Below are 24028 nucleotides of genomic sequence, written 5' to 3' on the forward strand. Positions count from 1 at the left end.
ACCTCCATCCCATATACTCAGTCCCGGTCCAATGTTAGGCCTTCCACAATCAGTTGTTAATGGTCTGTACCCGCCCCGCACACCGGCCATTTACTCATACCAGCCTATGCCCGTGGCTGACTGAGACACTACTGAATCCCATGCAGCTAAAAAACCTTTCGTACTCATCGATCCTCCAGAGAATTCTCCAATTCTCCCCACTCAGGGCACTGACTATCAACCATCGGTCGCTATCACCGACCTCCCAAAACAACCTAGCACAAAACCAACACTTACACGCGGACTGATTCCTACTAGCACTAGCAACCTTCACCCAAATCACATTTCCACACTGATCATCCCGCTCGAAAGAAACTCAATGTTCAGCTAACCACTCCTCGGACTGAAGATGCTACCCGACATTCAAACCAACGCCATATTTTCACTAATAACCCTCCTGAAAGATACAAAACCCGAAACACTAACCCATAACCATACCAAACCCTCAAAGAACAACGGATACCCAAAACGAAAAACCACACAATGAGACTAGCAGATAATAATACTCCCTAATAATCACAAGATAACAAGATATCAAGAAAGGAACATACCCGCAGCTGCATCGAAGGTTAAAGATGAATCCAAGCTCCCATTGAAGATTAACAAGAAGAGCCAGCTACTTTTTAGGGGGAGCTTGTTGGGTCATTAAGAAAAGAAAGCTATAAACCAAGGGGGAGATTGTTGGGTCAAATTATGGTTTATACTTTACTTTTCTGGGCAATTATATTTTTCTGTAATATTTATGGAGTTTACGGTCATGTTTACGGTTGAGTTTACGGCCGTAAACACCTTACAGTCGTAAACCCATTTACGGCCCATGTCCACCAAGCCCATATTCAAGTATAAATAGAGGTGTTTGGGTGAGGAGTAGGGATTGATGAACACGAAGTAGTTTACGGCCAGAGAGAGAAATCGTGTGTGAATCTTTTGTATCTGGATTATAATTCATATCAATACATACAAGATTCATATCAATTCTTCTTCTCCTTATCTTCTATTTTTACCTAACATCATCCGTTTGATTGGGATTCCGCACCATCAAACGGATTTGACTGATACACAGGCAGATTAGGGACTTACAATTGGTATCAGAGAATAAAAACATTTGTTCTCTCTGATGTTCAATTGTAAGTCCCTAATGGAACAAGGTATCAGGGACTTACAAAAACATTAGAAAATCAGAAAATAAAAAAAAATAATGTTGGCTATGAAATGTGCTTGAGGGTGATGTTTTGGGAAGTGATATTATCAAGTGATAACAGGAAACCTGAGTCTGCGTAACGTACCTAAATTTGAAGGGTCTATGCTCTGACTTGATGCGTCGGTAGGCACGAAAATTTTTAAAATGGACATGACTAGGCAGAGTTGAACTTAGGAAATTTATAGACTTGACAAATCTTGACCTAGTTAGATCCATTCAGCCTGAAAATACGACGCTCGGATAGGTTGAGCAGGGAGATATATATGGGAATCTACTCGTCACATTAATTGAACCCGTACTTGGAACCGTGGTTTAACTTTTCCTCGATGTGCGGATTCTGTCCTTAATTCCGGTTGGATGGGGCGACTGGTAAATTCCGATAAATTAGGTCTGTAGAATATCATTTTGTTTCTTTCCGTCTGTTAGTCATATGTTGCACCCTTTGCGTGATTGGAAGAGATCCGACCTGGATTGAAACATATGCAACTCTATTTCTCTGCAGTATATATATATATATATATGTGTATGTGTGTGTGTGTATGAAATATATGTGTGAATACTTCTCATCTGTTAGCCATATGCTGTCTCCTTTGCGCGATTTCTAATCCGACCTGGTACACAACATATGCAACCTTCTTCTTCTCAACCCCTCTGAAGTAATAAGTAATAGAATTCTGAATATATTCTCTCTCTGAATGGTTGTCTGCTCACCCGGTGTAAGGAGTACTCTGGAAGTTCTTGATGGCTGGGGCATATCAGGAAGCGGGAAACACGTTCCAGTACACTTAAAATTGAACACTCAAAGATTGTCTGTAGATCTCGCTGCTCGATTTAGGTGGACAACAATATCCCTGGTCGTCGTCAGATGAATGGACCTTAAGATATAGTATCTAAGGAATTAGGATCAGATATAAATTTTAGGATTCCAAGTTCACCCTGTCTTGTAACAAATAGTATGTCCTAAATCTGTCATAATTTTTTCGTGTTTAAGTGGATCACAATACCGACGATCGACCAGACAAAGATGTGAATATGAAAGGTACCGACAAGTGGATAAAGGCTGTCTAAAAACTCTGATCCCAAATCACTCTTAAAGTTAAATATCATTTTTATTTTTGTTAAATTTGTCAAAGTTTCTTCTAATTTAAATATCAGGGGGAGAAATAAAAAAAAAATAGAAAATTAAAAAAAAATCCAAAAACATTAGAAAATCAGAAAATAAAAAAAAAATAATGTTGGCTATGAAATGTGCTTGAGGGTGATGTTTTGGGAAGTGATATTATCAAGTGATAACAGGCAACCTGAGTCTGCGTAACATACCTAAAGTTGAAGGGTCTATGCTCTGACTTGATGCATCGGTAGGCACGAAAATTTTTAAAATGGACATGACTAGGCAGAGTTGAACTTAGGAAATTTATAGACTTGACAAATCTTGACCTAGTTAGATCCATTTAGCCTGACAATACGACGCTCGGATAGGTTGAGCAGGGAGATATATATGGGAATCTACTCGTCACATTAATTGAACCCGTACTTGGAACCGTGGTTTAACTTTTCCTCGATGTGCGGATTCTGTCCTTAATTCCGGTTGGATGGAGCGACTGGTAAATTCCGATAAATTAGGTCTGTAGAATATCATTTTGTTTCTTTCCGTCTGTTAGTCATATGTTGCACCCTTTGCGTGATTGGAAGAGATCCGACCTGGATTGAAACATATGCAACTCTATTTCTCTACAGTATATATATATATATATATATATATATATATATATATATATATATATATATATATGTGTGTGTGTGTGTGTGTGTGTGTGTATGAAATATATGTGTGAATACTTCTCATCTGTTAGCCATATGCTGTTTCCTTTGCGCGATTTCTAATCCGACCTGGTACACGGCATATGCAACCTTCTTCTTCTCAACCCCTCTGAAGTAATAAGTAATAGAATTCTGAATCTATTCTCTCTCTGAATGGTTGTCTGCTCACCCGGTGTAAAGAGTACTCTGGAAGTTCTTGATGGCTTGGGCATATCAGGAAGCGGGAAACACGTTCCAGTACACTTAAAATTGAACACTCAAAGATTGTCTTTAGATCTCGCTGCTCGATTTAGGTGGACAACAATATCCCTGGTCGTCGTCAGATGAATGGACCTTAAGATATAGTATCTAAGGAATTAGGATCAGATGTAAATTTTAGGATTCCAAGTTCACCCTGTCTTGTAACAAATAGTATGTCCTAAATCTGTCATAATTTTTTCGTGTTTAAGTGGATCACAATACCGACGATCGACCAGACAAAGATGTGAATATGAAAGGTACCGACAAGTGGATAAAGGCTGTCTAAAAACTTTGATCCCAAATCACTCTTAAAGTTAAATATCATTTTTATTTTTGTTAAATTTGTCAAAGTTTCTTCTAATTTAAATATTAGGGGAGAATTAAAAATTAAAAATAATAATAAAAAATCAGAAAAATTCAAAAAAAAATCAAAAAAAAAATAGAAAAGAAAAACTAAAAATCAAAAATAGTGTTATTTCTGTTTTATTTCTTGTTCAAAAAAACTATGAAAAATCCAAAAATATTTTTGTTTTTGTTTTGTGTGCTAAGTTTTCTTTTAGTTTTGTTTTGTCTTGAAAAGTGATTTCAGGTATAGATAAGACTCATGGAGTTTATGTTGAAGATTTCTGAGCCAAAGCCTCGTCCGTGAGCATCGAAGAATTCGCATTCGAAGGAGCAAGAAATGAAGATTATTCTTTCAAACATTCAATCCTTCAACCCCAGAAGCAAGGTGAAGCTGCAATTGAAGATTATGTGACGGATTGCATTGAAGCCTCCTCAATCAGTTTGCTGCTATCTTTGTACCTGCTGAACTGATATAGAAGTTTAGTTCTCTTTGATGTTCTCTTTGAAGATTCTCAAGCTGAAAGCACTATCTTTTAAGAATCAGTATGTAAAGCCTCCTCACCCGACGTGCGTTCAATGCCAAATTCTGAAGAAAACCTCAAGTACTCAAGATGAAGTCATTCATTGAAGATTCATATGTTCATCCTGATGCTGTGAAGAAATCGAAGGTTAAAGCTGAAGCCAAGTTCCCATTGAAGATTGACAAGAAGAGCCAGCTACTTTTTAGGGGGAGTTGTTGGGTCATTAAGAAAAGAAAGCTATAAACCAAGGGGGACATTGTTGGGTCAAAATATTGTTTATACTTTACTTTTCTGGGCAATTATATTTCTCTGTAATATTTATGAATTTATGGCCTAGTTTACGGCTGAGTTTACGGCCGTAAACACCTTATGGCCGTAAACTCATTTACGGCCCATGTGTGTCCGACCCATATTCAAGTATAAATAGAGGTGTTAGGGTGAGGAGTAGTTTTTGATGAGATTGATGAACACTAGTAGTTTACGGCCAGAGAGAGACAGGAGCTCTTATTTGTGTGTGAATCTTGTGTAAGGATTTTCATTTATATCATTAATACATTCAAGATTCATAATATTCTTCTTCTCCTTCTCTTCTATTTTTACCTAACACCATCCGTTTGATTGGGATTCCGCACCATCAAACGGATCTGACTAATACACGGGCAGATTAGGGACTTACAATTGGTTTCGAACCCACGACCTCAAAGTCATCAAGCCTGCACTTTAATCAACTCAACTAGCTGACTCCTTGTTCCATTCCTTCGAAAACTAAAATATAACCCGTCTTTTTCGCACCTAATTTCGAATTTTGACACTTTTAACCAAAAAAAAAAATCAATTTCTTTTATTTTTAAATTCCTTTTTCATCCAAAATAAATAAATAATAATAAATTAATTAATTAAATAATAATAATAATAATAATTGTTTTTATTTTTTATTGTTAATTTTAACTTTTGACTTTAAATTTTGACTTTCAAGTTTGACCTTTAACTTTAAACTTTGATTTTTTCGTTTAACTTTTAAAACTTCAAATTTAGCTTTTCGGTTTGACTTTTCAAGTTTGATTTTTTTTAATCTGACTTTTAAGGTTGATTTAAAAAAAAAAAAAGGGCATTTTAAATTTGACGTTTAATTTTTATTTTAGCTTCTAGTTTTTATTATTATTGATTTTAAGGTCTACGAGGGAGTTGAAAACATGAAAGAAAGTCGTCAGGATATGTTAAGACAAAATTTTAACTTTTTCGATTATGTCCCTGGAGAAACGCTCGAAACTCAGTTGCAGCGATTTAGTACACTCACTACTGAGATGAATATAGCCGAGATCTTCTTGACTAAGTACGAGATCAACAAAAAGTTGTTGAATTCACTTCCAAAATCGTGGGACATGGACGTGGCTGACATCAAGAAGACAAAAGATCTCAATCGTCTTAGTCTGGCTGATATAATTGAAGAACTTAACGCTTTGAATTGTCGAAAAACAATGAGTTCAGCAAACCTTCCGGTCAATGAAGTGTCGTGTTCACATTCATGTGAAGTTTCATGTTCTCAATCATGTGAAGATACGATTAAATTTCTTTGGGAACAAATTGATTTATTAAAAGGGGAAGTTGAGGACCTGAGATATAAAGGATATCAACTCAGGAAAGGACAGAAACCCCTGAAGGCTGAATTAGAAGCAAAAACCAAGGACTTTAAGAAACTTCAGGAAGACTAAAGTAACAAATGTGAAAACTATGATTATGTAGTCAAACAAAATGTTGAGCTAGTGGCTGAAGTTGAATCTTTGATAGGAAAGTTTGAAACCGCCAAACTTGATGTTAGAAAATATGATTTCTCAAGTGAGGTGGTTGCAAATATGATAAACCAAAGCATGTAGTTTAAAAGGAATCAACACAAGGGTCTAGGGTATGATAGTGTACCTCCTCCTTACAATCATAACTACACATCCATCCCTATGACAAAGAACGAAATACAGGGAGCCGCATCTTCAATATGGAAAACGAACTGGATTTGTGTCAGGAGGAGTTATTAATTTTGAAGATACTAATGTTGCTACTTCATGTGCAGGTAAAGTAGCAGAATATGAGAACAAGGAGAACACTATTGATCAAACAAATGTCTCTTTGAGCTCTGAGTCTGTTGCTTCGAACTCAGCTGCTTCTGATCAACCTGCCGTTGAGAAATACAGGCCACCAATTCCAGCGCAACAAAGTTCTTGTGGCAAGTGTGCATGTGGGAACAACAAAAGACAAGGCAAGGATACGCCACTAGGGGCACGAAGAAACAACTTCACAGTGAAGAAAAAGACTTGTTTTCACTGTGGAACACCTGGACACATTGCCCGAAATTGTCCAAATCGCGCATACGTTCCTTACTATGCGCAAGGCTGGCAGAACGTGCCAAGAGGGAGATACTCCAAAAGAAACCCCTCAAGGTCACGTTCAGACATTGACGACTGGAATGCCAAGAAGGCCAAGAATGTAACTCCCAAGGCCAAGAATCAAACTCCAAAGGACAAGCATCCAAATCCCAAGGGCAAGAAGGATATGTCAGCTAACAAGCCCAGTTCAAGAGATGCTCCTGTGAAGCCAAGACCAGTTAGGTCAACATCATCTCGGCAGTCGGCTTCAAGTTCCAAATCAAGTACTGAGCCACCCATCGGATCGAAAAAGAAATGGGTTAAACACAACTACAAATGGGTTCCGAAGGCTCAATCTCCCAAATCAACTAACGACTCTAACATTTCTACATCTTCTGTTTGTGATAAACAGGATATGTCATGGGAGAGAGTATCGTGCGTGGATGACAAAGGTCGACCCAGTTTCAAAATGGAATGGGTTCCAAAGACCAACTGATCCCGCTCTGTGTCGGAGCATCCATGGAGGCATATCATCATACTTTGGTTTGTTGGTAGTGGCTGTTCCAGGCACATGATAGGAGACATCTCTCAACTGTACAACACTCAGAACATTGTTTGGGAGAATATGTCCTCTGCGGGAAGGGAAGAAAATAAGTGATCACTCACGGGGATAGTGCTTAATGACGTAAAGAATTTTCGGATCTGTTCTGAGATTACGCATGCTATTCTCAGACCTTCTGGATGCAACTTCAATCGGTGACTTACGGTTTGCGTTTTCTTCTCTATACTCCTAAGTTTTTCTTAACCTGATTCGTTTTAAAGACTAATTTTTGTTTTATGATAGTTTAAATTTGCGCATTTACTTTCGTTTCTCTCCTATGCACAAATTTAGGGGGAGAAATAAAAAAAACAAAAATTAGAAAATTAAAAAAAAATCCAAAAACATTAGAAAATCAGAAAATAAAAAAATAATGTTGGTTATGAAATGTGCTTGAGGGTGATGTTTTGGGAAGTGATATTATCAAGTGATAACAAGCAACCTGAGTCTGCGTAACGTACCTAAAGTTGAAGGGTCTATGCTCTGACTTGATGCGTCGGTAGGCACAAAAATTTTTAAAATGGACATGACTAGGCAGAGTTGAACTTAGGAAATTTATAGACTTGACAAATATTAACCTAGTTAGATCCATTCAGCCTGAGAATACGACGCTCGGATAGGTTGAGCAGGGAGATATATATGTGAATCTACTCGTCACATTAATTGAACCCGTACTTGGAACCGTGGTTTAACTTTTCCTCGATGTGCGGATTCTGTCCTTAATTCCGGTTGGATGGGGCGACTGGTAAATTCCGATAAATTAGGTCTGTAGAATATCATTTTCTTTCTTTCTGTCTGTTAGTCATATGTTGCACCCTTTGCGTGATTGGAAGAGATCCGACCTGGATTGAAACATATACAACTCTATTTCTCTGCAGGATATATATATATATATATATATATATATATATATATATATATATATATATATGTGTGTGTGTGTGTATGAAATGTATGTGTGAATACTTCTCATCTGTTAGCCATATGCTGTCTCCTTTGCGCGACTTCTAATCCGACCTGGTACACAGCATATGCAACCTTCTTCTTCTCAACCCCTCTAAAGTAGTTAGCAATAGAATTCTGAATCTCTTCTCTCTCTGAATGGTTGTCTGCTCACCCGGTGTAAGGAGTACTCTGGAAGTTCTTGATGGATGGGGCATATCAGGAAGCGGGAAACACGTTCTAGTACACTTAAAATTGAACACATACAGATTTTCTATAGATCTCGCTGCTCAATTTAGGTGGACAACAATATCCCTGGTCGTCGTCAGATGAATGGACCTTAAGATATAGTATCTAAGAAATTAGGATCATATATAAATTTTAGGTTTTTAAGTTCATCATGTCTTGTAACAAATAGTATGTCCTAAATCTGTCACAAATTTTTCGTGTTTCAATGGACAACAATACCGACGATCGACCAGACAAAGATGTGAATATGGAAGGTACCGACAAGTGGATAAAGGCTGTCTAAAAAAACTTTGATCCCAAATCTCTCTTAAAGTTAGATATCATTTTATTTTTGTAAAATTTGTCATAGTTTCTTCTAATTTAAATATTAGGGGGGAATTAAAAATTTAAAAAAATCAGAAAAATTCAAAAATCAAAAAAAAAAAATCAAAAATTAAAAATCCAAAAATAGTGTTATTTCTGTTTTATTTCTTTTTCAGAAAATATGAAAAATTAAAAAAATATTTTTGTTTATATTTTAATTTGTGTGCTAAGTTTTCTTTTAGTTTTGTTTTGTCTTGAAAAGTGATTTCAAGTATAGATAAGACTCATGGAGTTTGTGTTGAACATTTCTGAGCCAAAGGCTTCGTCCGTGAGCATCGAAGAATTCTCATTCGAAGGAGCAAGAAATGAAGATTATTCTTTCAACATTCAATCCTTCAACCCCAGAAGCAAGGTGAAGCAGAAATTGAAGATTATGTGACGGATTGCATTGAAGCCTCCTCAATCAGTCTGCTGCTATTGTTGTATCTGCTGAAGTGATCTAGAAGATTTGTTCTCTCTGATGTTCTCTCTGAAGATTCTCAAGATGAAAGCGCCATCTTTCAAGAATTAGTACGCCAAGCCTCCTCACCCAATGTGCGTTCAATGCCAAATTCTTAAGAAAACCTCAAGGGCTCAAGATGAAGTCATTCATTGAAGATTCATATGTTCATCCTGATGCTGTGAAGAAATCGAAGGTTAAAGATGAAGCCAAGCTCCCATTGAAGATTAACAAGAAGAGCCATCTACTTTTTAGGGGGAGCTTGTTGGGTCATTAAGAAAAGAAAGCTATAAACCAAGGGGGAGATTGTTGGGTCAAATTATGGTTTATACTTTACTTTTCTGGGCAATTATATTTTTCTGTAATATTTATGGAGTTTACGGTCATGTTTACGGTTGAGTTTACGGTCGTAAACCCATTTACAGCCCATGTCCACCAAGCCCATATTCAAGTATAAATAGAGGTGTTTGGGTGAGGAGTAGGGATTGATGAACACGAAGTAGTTTACAGCCAGAGAGAGAAATCGTGTGTGAATCTTTTGTATCCAGATTATAATTCATATCAATACATACAAGATTCATATCAATTCTTCTTCTCCTTCTCTTCTATTTTTACCTAACATCATCCGTTTGATTGGGATTCCGCACCATCAAACGGATTTGACTGATACACAGGCAGATTAGGGACTTACACTGACCTCCACCTGTGATCCTCAAAGTGGCCGGTGCTGGAGCATACACCGGTCCCGCAGCTAGCTGTGGACAGTTGACCCTCAAGTGCCCAACCTGATGACAATGATAACAGATCCTCAAATCCCGACCCGGGACTGCCTGCCGACAATCCCTCGCATAGTGCCCCTCCTTTCCGCACTTGCGACATGCACCACTGGACCTACAAACTCCGGTGTGACCCCTCCCACACTTCCCACAAATGTGGCTACCCTAATCTCCCACCCTGGAATCAACGGTCTTGGACCGTTTCGACGCCGACTGCGACTGCACTGGAACTTGCCTCAGCTCACGCAACTGCAACTCAATCTCCAACTCACGCCGCCTGGCGGCCTCCTGCAACTCCAACAAAGTCTCGCACCTCTGCGGCGACACAAATTGTCTGATATCTCTATTTAGCATACTCAGATATCGGGACATCTGAGCCTGCTTCGAAGCGAACTCAGGGCAAAACATCGCCCTCTCAATTACATCCTGGTGATCTCCGTCACCGACTCCGAATCCTGCTTCAGCTCAAGGAACTTTTGAGCCAACCTCTCCCGCTCGACCTGCGGAACATAACGAGTGCTGAACTTTTCTCTGAACTGATCCCATGAAACCGCAGCCCTCTGCGCATCCGAGTATGACCCCGTGGTCAATCTCCACCAATCGTTTTCCCCGAGCCTTAATAGGTTCAGAGCACACCTTATCCTCTGATCAGTAGGGAATGAACACGTGAAGAAACACCCCTCCACATCAAATAACCATCTCATAGCAACGACCGGGTCCTGAACTCCATCAAAGGTGGGAGGCTTCGTATTATCGAAGTCCCGATACTGAAAACCTCTACCAGCTCCTCTCCCGGCCGCTGCTACAGCTGTAGCCGCTGCGGTAGCCGTCTCAGTGAGAGCCGCATAGCGCTCATCAAAATACTCCACCATGGCGGTCTTGATCGACCCAAACCGTTCCAGCAGCTTGGCCCGGAACAACGCAGAAACCTCATCATGCAGGATCTCACGAATCCTCGCATCCAACTCGCACGTGCTCATCTGACCGATAACCTCGGGCGGTACTGACCCGCCCGAAACTCCCTCTCCTGCTCCCGATCCTGACCCGGATCCACTCCCAGCATGCCTCGAAATCTCCATACTGAAAATAAACAACAAAATCTTAGACACTTCCCACTACCCCGGGGACCAACTCTCAACCCAACCCTAGAGGTCATGGTTTCCCTGATACGTGTATGGGTCCTGTGCTTTCAGTAGTACGGGCCCATACTACCTTCCACACCTACCCATATTTGTATGAAGTACTACCACAACACCCTAGTGACAAATATGCATAGCAAGCGCTCGATCCTCACTCCTAGAGGAACACTGGAAATCTCATAAAGAGGGAAACCCTAGGCTAGCCGGCATCATAAAACATGCAACATTATCATGAAATCCTGAAGATCCCTAACCTAGTACTAGCATGTTGTTCTATCAAAGCTCGAAAACAAATATCATGTATGGTATTTTGGGGTTACTGGATCCGGCTGATCGTACCTCCGCGTCCTCCTTTTACTTAATTTGAAAACCATTTTAAATTCTCTTTTAAAACTCTCCTTGATTTGAGACTGGATTCACACAAATGTTCCTCCAATTCACTCAAACCAAGGCTCTGATACCAACTTGTAACGACCAAAAATTTCAACAGAATTTAAACTTTTCAAAATCAACCCATTCTCATAATGTTATTACAAAAAGGTTTTCATTACATTTATTATCAGAGTATTCCCAGAACCATATTCATAAAACATGAACTCGAGGAGCGGTACGATCACGCCTTTGCCTTGCCACGGTGTAACCACGTAAATTTTAAAACCAATTTTTCATTTTTACAAATCTCAAAACATCGAGTAATAATTTAGATTCCAATGTAAACAATATTGTCACGACCGATTACATAACAAAGATCACAAAAACAGTTTCCCCCAGGTCTGTGTACGATCACGCCGACGCCTTCCCACGGTCCTCGCTCGTACCTGAAACACATAACACAACAACTGTAAGCATAAATGCTTAGTGAGTTCCCCAAGATACAACCTACGCACATACGCCTTTCCAGGCCCTGACCTTCCAGTCCATGTGTCTCAGGGGACTTCCGTCCTGATTGGGTAAACCTTCCGGTCCTACCCACGTCAACCTTACGGTCCATTTTACAATGCCTTCCGACCCATAACATAATGCCTTCCGGCCCATATCAAGCATATCATACATGGAACATATAACGATTTACTTATCACACATAATGCATATATCTCATATCATATTCGACCTTCCAGTCACACAGTCAAACCCTTCCGGGTACAGTATAGTGAGAAGACTCACCTCGTATATCTCGATAACTCGCGAACCCTGGAAATCACTCATGCTCGAACCCCTGAGCTATAATCCTCCTATAACATCATATATCTCTAATTAACACTTGTACCACTAAGGTTGACCATCCCTATCAAGTCAACATTGGTCAACTCTGGTCAACAGTCAATGGTCAAATTGACCGGACTCGGCGAGTGCACTAGAGCGACTCGGCGAGTCTAAGCGTTTTCACCAACTCGCAAGGATTTCCCTTTGACACGTCGAGTACTCCCTTGACTCGACGAGTTCCACCTGGTCAGGAATCGAAGGGCCACCGCGACTCAACTCGCCGAGTCGCAAGGACAACTCGGCGAGTTCCAGCTCAACTCAGTCCACCTGTTAATCCCTCTCTAACTCCCTGTGACTCACTGAGTCAACCATAACTCGGCAAGACCACTCACTAAGTGGTTAAGGACAATCTTCATGCTACTCGCTGAGTCTGTTCTTCAGACTCGGCGAGTCCAGGCCATGCATCGACTCAAACATGCTTCTGAGGTCAGATTCACTCCATAAACTCATAGATCTGGCCCTCCTAAGCTCATTTATCACGTAAAGTCACAGTCTTGGCCACCATGCAACACTTACAAGGTTCTTTTTGGAGAAATGACCACTAATATGGCAACCCTAGCCTCCAACCCAAAAGGAAGGACATAAAGCATATCATTTGGGACTTTCTGGACCTGTTAAGGTCCAGATCTAGGTACCATATCTCCATGGGACCACTCACACTTCAATTACAAAGCATATAAGGCAAGAAGAAACCCTAGATTTGGCCATATCAACATAAACACGGAAATAAGCTCTGAAAGATACCTCAAGAAGCTTCCCTTGGCGAAATGGAAGTAGATCCAAGCTCCCAACTCTTCTAGCTTGATTTTCCCCCTTCCTTTCTTGCAAAACACACAAATTTGGTGAACAATAGCCTCTTATCTCACTCACAGGAGCTCTCAGCTGCTTTGGTGCTCTCAAGGATCAAGGTGGCCGCAATGAAGGGCCATAAGATCCTTTAAATAGAGCTTAGGACCGGAAAATTAGGGTTTCATTAAACAGCGCGGACTCGCCGAGTCCATCCCTTGGACTCGCCGAGTCCAGGCGCGAACCCGTATCCAGAACCGCGACCCTACTCGGCGAGTTCGAGGTCCAACTCGCCGAGTCCCCTCACAAAACACCAAAAATATGCGAATAAAAGATACCTGGAAATCCGGTCCGTTACACACGGTATCCTGAAGAACCTGAAAAACATTAAACCACAACTGTAAGCCCGAAAGCTTAGTGAGATACCCCCAAAATACCAACCGCATATACCATACACATAACATGCTATATCATATCGAATCACAGAACAACCATGCATATCGGGTCTACTGTGTGACTGGTCCGCCGTGTCGGGCCTCCAGTCCACCTGGTCCACCCTCCGAGTCCAATCATGTCCCTCGAGTCTGCAGTGTGGTTGGTCCACCCACACCGGGCCTTCAACCCACCTGGTCCACTCTCTGAGTCTACAGTATGACTGGTCCGCCCGCATCGGGCCTTCAGTCATCCTGGCCCACTCTCCGAGCCTCGACACGTCTGGTCCGCCCTCGTGGGGCCTACATCCTATCTGGACCACTCGCTGTCCTTCGGAATTACCAGTCCACCCCGGGTATGTTGGCCTACAGCACAAAGCAGGTCCCACCTCAACCTAACCCCAGTCAAACAACCATGTGCACATAAACATACAATCATATAACAATTCATATTCAATCAAATCGATCTAGCAGATCACGTAACTCAACATACTCTAAGCAGGATACCGACCTAACCGATCACTAGCATAGCATCACCCTATATACCAGGATACCGACCTTAACCAGGTCTCTAACGAATACCATCCTAACTACCAGGATGCAACATAGTAAAACAGCAACATAACAACAATACCCGAATTATAATCCGATAAAGAGCCGGCCTTGGTGCCTTAGACCCTGGTGATATAGTGAGGATAACTCACCTCGCAACTGCTGACTGAAAAGGATATGATGACGCTGCTGCAACCTCCGACCCGAACTCCACCACTGTCAATACCCAAAAGACTGAATTCAATAAATACCAATAATTACCAAATTACCCCTGGGAGTCAACTGGTCAACCCTTGGTCAAAGTCAAAGTCAAAGTCAACCTCATGACTGACTCTACTCGCCAAGTCAACCCAATGACTCGTCGAGTCCCCATGCTTAGAACTTCCCTAATCCGCGACTCAACTCGCCGAGTCACCCCGAGACTCGCCGAGTCTTGTAACTCTGAGTCCCCTCGCACTCAACTCATCGAGTCCTCCCTTAACTCGCCGATTCTTGACTCAACCAGAATAATATTAGGACCTCACGACCAGACTCGTCGAGTCCAAGAACAGACTCGCCGTGTCCGAGGCTATCTTCAACATACTCGCCGAGTTGTTCTTCCAACTCGCCGAGTTCCAGTCCATCTTCAAGCAACTCGCCGAGTACACCTTTGTGACTCTCCGAGTACCACTAGTTCTTAACCCATACAGAAGCCTTCTAGGCCATGCAATCAATCCAAAACATAGATCTACCCTTATACAACCCATCCATCACGTAAAGTGGCAACCTTTACGTGAATCCAAAGAGATCTATGCATTTTACACTCTAGGTCTAGGGTTTGGGACAAGATAGCTCCACCAATCACTCAATAACAGGGACTTTAATGCACTCTAGACCTTCTCCACTTCAGATCTGAGATAGCAACCTCAGATCTATCCTTCAAACTCAAGATACCACAATCTAAGCTTCCCACACAACCCCAAAATGATGAATCTAGAAGAACACAGCCCAAGAATGAGATATTACCTCAAAATGAAGCCCCCATCAGCAAGGAATCTGAATCTAAGCAAAGCCCCTTGCTCCAAGCCTCCTAACTGGATATGGATATGCCTTCATAAATACAACCCATGATTGATATTTCCATTTTGGGTCTTGTTCCATGATATTTCTCATCAAAAGTGGTGATTGATAGAGAACGTTTAATCATTGTTCAAACTAGCTATACCACAGAATGCATGTCAAAAGCATAAATCTTGTGACATCACAGCTTCTAGTATGATTGATGGATACTAATGGTCACCCCTCATGTATTGGCCTCTAAATTCCATTGGACAATTCCTCCAATTCCAATGCGTGCTGTCAATGCTACCAAGTATTCCAAGGAATCCATGTCTAGCTTCATTTTCTTCATATACAAGTTGAACGTCAGTGGATGTTGGACGACGTAAATATTTAGCTTTATACATTTGGACAACACTGTAGCAAAAGTTTTCAAGAGCTTCACGAGAAGTTCTTTCTGACATATTCAGACACTCATCTAACGAGTCTGGATTATAGCCCTTCGCTAATTGACGTATTGTTGATGTGCATGTTTATAGCGCACTAAAACTTCTTTTATTTGTTGCATCCCATGTTGTTTGAAAATAATGACAATTCAACTTTAGGTCACCAACAAGTCGTATAAACAAACCTTTTCTTATACGGGACCTTCTGTAGAATTGCATGTGACCATAGGTTGAATCATCTCCAAAATAATGTCGGATCAGCAGTCGTTCAGCCTCTAAACGATCTCCGCGGATTGTGTTTCTCCTTTGAATATTGTTTCAACTAGTATTATTCTAAAGAAGAAGTTGTGCAGTACGAGACAATACATGTAACAAATTATTGTTAATAAGTTCATCCTTAGATGATGAACTATCATCGTTAACTTGCATTACTATTTCCAAACGTTTAGATTTATTTTGAAAAGAGAAAAAAGATAGAGAGAAAATGAAACACATATATATATATATATATATATATATATATATATATATATAATGAAACAAAGGTACATATAGAGAATCTTAATAAAAAGAAAAAGAAAAGGAAAAAGAAAAAGAAAAAGAAAAAAAGAAAGAAAAAACATAATAATAAAAAGAAAGATTCTCCAGTCAAATGATGTCGATATTTTGAACTTCGTGGGTTTTCCAACTCCCAACCATATTTAGATGCAATTTGTCGTTTCCTTTCAAGCACCATACGTAAAATACCTCCAGTCAAATGATCATGCAGTTGGAGAAAATACTCCATATCTTGGTTCTCTATCTCTCGATCCAACAGTTGAGCTTTCTGTTCTTCATTAGCTTCGAGAATGTGCAATTTTTCTTCCCGGTATCGTTGTCTCTATTCGGCATCTGTTTTGGTAGCAATATTGATGCCGACAATTTGTTTGACGAGATCAAACATTTCATTTTCTTTTGATGGTGTCGATGCTACTTTCTTTCGTTTTCTTTTTCTCTGTGACGGTGAGTATTCAACACTAAATGACTGTTGTTGTTGGGGGGAGAATCCAGGAGGATACTGTGGATCTGAAGATGATGTGTAGGCGTTGGATGAAGATGTTTTGGTTCGTTTTAAAGAAGGAGGCGAGGAGTCTTCACCAGCTTTTGTTACCGGTGCCCATTTCACATTGTCTTTCAACCACTCCCAAGCTTGCTGATGAGGAATACCTTTCTGATTAATAGTCCTCCGATACTCGCTTAGTGAAGATTGTAAAACATCAGTCTCAGATCTTCCGCTAGCCACACTGCTCATCTTACAGTTATAGATGTCGTTGAAAGTGTTACATTTCTTTTAGAGGTCTTTCCATTTTGAGTTCACTTGGTGTCGTGATCAATCCGAACCTCTCATTTGAATACTAAAATGCTCTAGGACCCTCTCCCCAAATGCATCAAACTTTTTTGATTTCCGCATAGTTTATGTTTAGAACCATCAATATATGCCCAAGCCAAAGCCAACTCTTCGCATTCTACCATGTTCTTTCGCTTCTGGCTGTATGAATAGTTGTGTTTTTTCTCAGCAACAGGTTGCAACTCCTAACTGGTTTCTTCTTCGTTTCCTCCAAGAGCCAGGTCGTCACTAAAACTATCAGATTCTACATTCTAAGCATCACAAAATTGAAAATTCTCAGGTTAAGAAGATTCGAATTGGGTTTCTGGAACCCTTTGAGAAAACTGATTCCATGGATTATAATTCTGATTTTCTTCTGAAAGCCTAAATGTGTTCTATGATTATTGCACTGAGAAATATTGTTGTTGGTAGTTTTGGTTTTGTTGGTAGTTTTGATATTGATGATAGTTTGGATTTTAAAAATCTTGAGAAAAAAAATGGAATATCTTGACTTGAACTACCTTGTGTGGCTTTGCGTCTTTGGCTAGAACCGATTTGTTTAGCTTTGCCTCGAGAATCCATTAAAGATAATTAAATAAATTGAATGAAGTTGTAGATTTGATATTGTTTATACTTTTCGTTACATATCTCTTCAATCTTGAAATATAAATCTTATATAAACAAAAAAAAAAAAAAAAAAAAAGTTAAATATTATTCAAGATTCCTTGCAAAAGCATGGTCCAGTCAAAGTCAAATTCACAATGAAGAAAATTAATGGAATTGAATAAAGTTGTAGATTTGATATTGTTTATTTGTTTTATTAAAAAAATAAAATAAAATAACAAATGAAAAAAAATAAAATAAATGAACCAACAAGTACATACATGCAAAATTAAAGTAAGGAATAAATATACCGGAGGTGTTTAATGTTTACATGCACTGAATTGTAGTAAAAAAAAATATTCTCAACTGTGGGCTCATCAAACCGTTTAAATGCAATAAAAATTTGAAGCCGTTGAAACCTCTCAACAAGGGAAGGGCGGTACCTCCCATCCCATTGCCTAAAATTTCGTCTTTCCTAAGAGCCAAAGCAAATTGGATCCGACCAAGCCAAGCCCTCCAGATAAAACATGAAACTTAAAGGGGACAAAGCTAACCCAATCCAATCAATTCAGTTACGCAATGAAGTGGTAATCACTGAATCTAATAACATTCACAAAACATCTACGTAAAAACGGCCATTAGAAGTAAGGTTGAAGTTCCATTTATTTGATTGAAGGGAAGGGGAGAAAATACCAATTTCTTGATTAAGTTGTGCCACCTAATCCAATTCTGTGACACTTTTTTGTAGTTTTTTCCATTTCCAGGATGGCCTAAGCGAGATAATGCTATTAGCAACACGTTAGGATTTTAGCCTATTCAACACATAAAGTTGTGGAAACCGACTTTTAAGGATGTTCGAACCCAATAGTGATGGAGCTTGAACAAATTATTTGGAGGGAGAAACTAAAAGTATAGTTTTTAAAAGAATAACAGGGGCCAGAACCCAAATTTCATATATTCATGTCTAATGTATATAAAAATTAGTGGGTAAAACGAAAAAAAAAAAAAAAAAAGCCGTTCATCAAGCTAAAGTGAGTGTCATCACCAAACCCAATTTCCATATGGAACCAAGTTTTAAATTCAAAATCAAGGTTCATCCACCTTGACCTTGGAAATATCACGCCTGCTTGAAATTGTAAACAATTGGTCCTATTGTTTTGTATCCCCTAACTAGAGATGCACATTGATGGTCTCGTACTAGTTTTGACATTGATGGTCTCATACTAGTTTTTGATCGGTCTTGAAACGGTCTGGTCTTTTTGTGGTAAGTTTCGGAACGGTTCGGTCCCGTTCGGTCTTTTTCCAGTGCGATTTTTGTCGGACCCATCTTTTTCGGTCCGTTCTTTTTTCGGATCGGTTTTTTTGGACCGGTCTTTTTCGGTCTCCTCTCTCGATCTTTCTGTGCACCTTTTTCGGTTTGATTTACGGGGTTTGTTTTTGTTAGGTTTTGATATTTTGCGATTCTTTTGTTTTGGTTTCGAGTTTTTTCCATTAACAAATATAAGATTATCACAAAAATGATAAATTAAGATTTATTAAAAATGATAATATAAATTTATTAAAAGCAAAGAATGAAATAAATTAGTTAGTTTGTGATTAAAAATTGTATAATTAATACAAAAATTATATATTTATACAATTTGGTCCAGACCGGTCTCGGATAAGTCCGGTTTTTAGGGCCGGTCTCGGACCGGTCCGGTTTTTTTAGGGTCGGTCTCGGAATGGTACGATATTTTTCAGACCTATCCGGGATGTTCTTGAACCGGCCCGGGAAAGTCTCGGTCTCTCGGATCGGTCTTTTTTCGGTCCAGTCTTGTTTTAGACTGGTTCGGTTTCGGTCTTTTTTTGGGTTCGGTCCGAGACTGGTCTTTCTGTGCCTGTAGGGCCCAATCACGCGACACCAAAATGGGAGCCCATTTTACAAAAATGATATACAAATAGGGGTGAGCAAACCGGGTTTTTTTTTTCAAATCGAACCGGTTTAGAAAGCCAGTTCGGTTCCAATTCATGAATATTAAAATCGGTTCATCCTTAAACCGGTTCGGTTCAAACCGGTTCCGTCATTATTAAACTCGAACCTATCTAAACCAGTTACACCGGTTCTAAACCAGTTCATTCGGTTCTAAACCAGTTTGATCGGTTTGACTACTGGTTCTAAACCGGTTCATGTATATTAAACAGGTTTCAATGTCTAAAATATCGAACGGGGTCAAACCGGTGGTTCGGTTCTTGAATCGGTTCAGTTCATAGTGAACCGGTTTACCGGTTCGGATCCTGAACCAGTTTTTTTGTGCAAGCCTACATACAAAGAGCTCTTAATTGGGCCTAACCAAGTCTTGCCTTGACAAGTCTTTTAATTGGGATTAAATGGAATATTATTACTGAAATATTAATTTTGGTCTTATGGCCAAAAGAATTGGAGTTTGTTGAATATATGCATTCAATACATAAATAACACACTTAAACAAGACTAATTAAGCAATCATTTGCATGTATATCTACACAGACATACGGATATATAAGCATACAAACGTATACATATGTTTGTTTTTAGTAAGGAGGGGTCTTCGCTACCAACTAACTCATCTCACTATCACATCAGCTTTTCTCTTTATCTTTCTTCCATATTTTCCAACCCACAACACATGAAAACCATGTCTTTCACAACTCACTCAAACTACTCAATTAAAAAAATACATAAAATTAAGGTATAAATCTTAAAACACAATGTACAAGAAAAAAAATAAAAAAAGAATAATAAACATATTAATGAAGCCACATAAACAACCCACCACTTCTAACCCATTCAAGAGGGAGTGGTGTGGAGATACCAGTGATACACTCCAGAACCTCCTCCTCATTTTACAATGACTCCCTATGTTCGATTACTAAATTATGCTATAAAATCATGTATAACTTCATATTTTATATTATCATATACATTAGTTATTACATTCTGATTTATACTTCGTAAAACCTACTCTGACCACACGTTTATCTCCCTTCATATCATTGTTAAATTCATATTTCACGATCTTCATCACAACCGAACATTAAGCTTCGTTTTTTACTGATAATCATACAACTATTAATGTGACATGACTCTCGATTCACTAATTACCATAAACCATCTATATACAAATACAAAGATGAGAAATATACACTCTAAGTTTAATGATAAAAGGGTAACACACTACCCAACATATATCTCCTACATTGAACATGAGAAAGTAAATAACATTATTCCCCAAAGCCAAAAAAGGTGAAACCTTATGGATTCTCACATCTTTATTATAGACTGTGGGGACCACGTCCCCACAGTCTCATTCAGATTCAGATACCCTCTCAGAAGGTTTTTTGACTTGACGTAAAGGCACAGAGTTTTCAAAGCAATGATAAAAACCATAATGAGGGTATCTTTCGTACCACGTGTCTTGCTGGACATGGGTGTCCCAATGTTCACCGCTACTGCTCTTCCCATATTTGTGGACCCACCCTGACCCATTGTGACCTTCACCCCATGTTTTATTCCATCGTTGCCCATATTGCCCCTCCCACCATGTTTCTCCCTGTTTCACACCATGTCCATTTTCGTCAAAGTGCTCGTCCCATTTATCCCCCCATTTCGTCCACCTGTCACCCTCCAAACGTTCTGCCCATTTATCCGTGTACTTCACGCTCCCTCCTTGACCATCATACTTCTCACCCCACCTAAACATCATATATATATTGTTCAAAAGATAATAAATGACCATTTTACCCTTATATCTAATTTACTCTTCTTTTGTTATAGCAGCCTACTTTTACATGATTATAATGTGGTTACCTTTCATGCCAAACATGAGCATGACCAGCATCTAGTTGTGTAGTTGGATCAATGGAGCACCATTTGTGGGCCCACTTCTCAGCTTGACCTCCACCATAATGTTCAAACCATTTTTCCTGCCACTCACCACCATTTCCATTCTTCCCCCATTTATCTGCAGTCTTTTCAATATGCACACACCCTTCAATCTGTGCATATAAATAAACCATTGACACATTTAAGTTTAATCATCATACATGCATATTTACAAATAAGGAGTGAAAAATGACCAATTTACCCTTGTCATACCTCTGCCAACGATTCTTTCCAAAATTCTCGCCAAACATTCCCAAAAGCATCACGACCCGATTTCTCAGATCCAAGTTCCTTATACCCAAACTCATCAGAAGCTTCCCAATATTTCTCTTCCCATTCAACAGATTTATCAGCACTAACACCTCTAGTCAAAGTCCACCTACACACCTTTCCATCTGCTCTCACTTCTGTCCCTGTTTCTTTCCACCACATTGACCCTTCAACATTAGTGCCATCTGTCACTGGGTCCACATCAGCAAGAGCATGAGCTGCAGTTTCTGCATTTCTTGAAAACAATTTATCAACTTCTTGTGCTTCTATCAGTTGAGGAGTTGAAAGATCCTGTTTTTCAACCTCTTTAAGGGACTGGAATGGTGGAAGTGGAGGATTCTTGGTTTTGCTTTCGAATGGGAGAGTGAGATGAGATGAGGAAGGGTCTAATTCCATTACTGGGTTTGGTTGAATGGGAGATGCTGAGGTTTTTCTACTTGATGCAGGGGTAGATCCGTCTTTTTCATTGGAAGGTGGTATCCATGACCAGAAATTTGGACCTGGTGTTCCGATGCTAGATGATCCTGATGTACACACAAATATGATAAAATTGATAATCGGAAATGAAACAAAATCGAGAAAATGGCAACAACATTCAAACACCTAATTTGATCCTTCAGTAACACATAATTACCTACCTCTAAAATCACATCAAAACATCTCCTAATAAGCAAATAAGTTCGAAGATTGAAAAGGGGAATTACCTTGCTCTGAATCCCCAAATATAGAAACCTCTCTGCCATCGTCATTATCCAGATGGCCTAATTCGTAGGACTCATTCTCAATCGGCATTTTCTCATCCCTTAGAAGTGTACTGGCAACAGCAATTGCAGCAGCGGCCCGATCGATCACCTGTGTTCTTTGAATTCTATCCCTCTCCTCAGTAGGAACTTCAAGTATCTTCAAGAACTCACTGCTCTTCGTCTCCAAATCCTCGTCTCCTCCGCCGTTATCCTCGTCTCCGGCCACGTTCTCTACAATTTTCTTGAACTCGATTTCCTTCCTCTCCCTGTCCATCGCCTTTCTCCACATCCCCAGATACGATTCTCCGCCATCTGAAACCCTAGTAACTCCCAGACTCGGTCGTTTACCTCTGGCGTCGCTTGAAAATAAGAAGCGGTTCGGCGCTTGTAGCAATCGGTGGTGGTTGTTTGTGTAACATGGTGTGAATGTGATGTAAAACTTCGACGCCATTTCCGATTAGTGAGGGAAACTAGTATAGATCATGGGATAATGGTTGTGAATCTGAGAATAGAGTTGTGATTATAAGTTGTGAAACGAAGGCAGCATATACTTTTCTTGGAGAACAGAAAGCGTTGCTTAAATTTGAAGGTAGGCCTGGCAGATAAGAGAGGGAACGTGTGTCACGGATTAGTGCTGTGTCGACATTAACTTTAACGAAGCCATATAAGCAGAGACAAAAACCTCGGTTAAGTTTTAGCTTTTAAACAGTTATTTATTTTTGACTTAAACATAATTGACCAAAAACATTAGAAAATAATCACATTTTGCAAATTTATCTTAAAATAAATAGCAAAAATGTTTATAAATAATTTATTATTATTTTTTTTTGCATAAAGATGAAAGTGATTATGCTTAGCATTTACGAAGTTCTTCAAATTTGTGAAATACCATAATAGCCAAAAAAAAAAAAAAAATTTACTATAAAATAGTCAAATAAATAAATAAATAAAAGATCATCAATATAGCCATGATGCGATGAAGTGGTTTACCACGTGGTGGTGATTGTCACGTCACCACAACACGGTGGGTAACTCGCCACGACGTGACACTGTTATGGACTCAAAACCTTAAATCTCAGATCTTGAGCTTTATTTAAAATATGTTGGGGCTAGGGTTCCCCCTAACCCCTACCCTCCATGAAGATATCCCAACACCCTAGTCTCTCCCTTTCATGTTCTAAGCCTCATTTTTGTGGATTTGGTGCTTTTAGAGGAAGAAGTTGTGCTTTGTGAGTCCTTGAGCCTTCAAGCAAGCCAACTCTAACATTCAAGCATCTCATAGATATATGTAAGCATCCTAGAGTGATATATGATAAAGTTTTTTCATGTTGTGTAAATTTGAGAGACTATTTATGATAAAGTTTGCAACTTTATCACTCTCTGAGGTCCTAAGAGTGATATATGTTCAAGATCTAGATTTCTAGTTTGTTTTGGTGCCAAGCTTGGGGTTTTGACCCCATTTCTCACTATTTTGACCTAGGTTGTTAAAGGACATGCATGTACATAAACTCAAGATTTTTATGAACCTTTGGGATGCCAATAAGCCTTCTAGAAAGTAATAGGTTTTGTCTTAACGGATTAAGTGCTTAATAAAAGTAT

At 39.4% G+C, this 24028-nt stretch overlaps 1 protein-coding gene across 1 annotated transcript; it reads right to left on the reverse strand.

Annotated features, from left to right (window-relative positions):
• Window positions 1-20551: 20551 nt before the first annotated feature.
• Window positions 20552-23064, reverse strand: LOC144997068 (protein LIKE EARLY STARVATION, chloroplastic). Its single transcript, XM_078956889.1, has 4 exons — window positions 22391-23064; window positions 21630-22210; window positions 21342-21529; window positions 20552-21226 (listed from the first exon to the last, which is right to left on the reverse strand). The coding sequence occupies exons 1-4, from the start codon at window positions 22878-22880 to the stop codon at window positions 20839-20841; spliced, it is 1647 nt and encodes a 548-aa protein (XP_078813015.1). The 5' UTR covers window positions 22881-23064; the 3' UTR covers window positions 20552-20838.
• Between the last annotated feature and the right edge of the window lie 964 nt (window positions 23065-24028).

This window comes from Lactuca saligna, chromosome 5 (genome assembly GCF_052625555.1).
Source record: "Lactuca saligna cultivar CGN05327 chromosome 5, ASM5262555v1, whole genome shotgun sequence".
In the NCBI taxonomy this organism is placed as follows: Eukaryota; Viridiplantae; Streptophyta; class Magnoliopsida; order Asterales; family Asteraceae; genus Lactuca; species Lactuca saligna.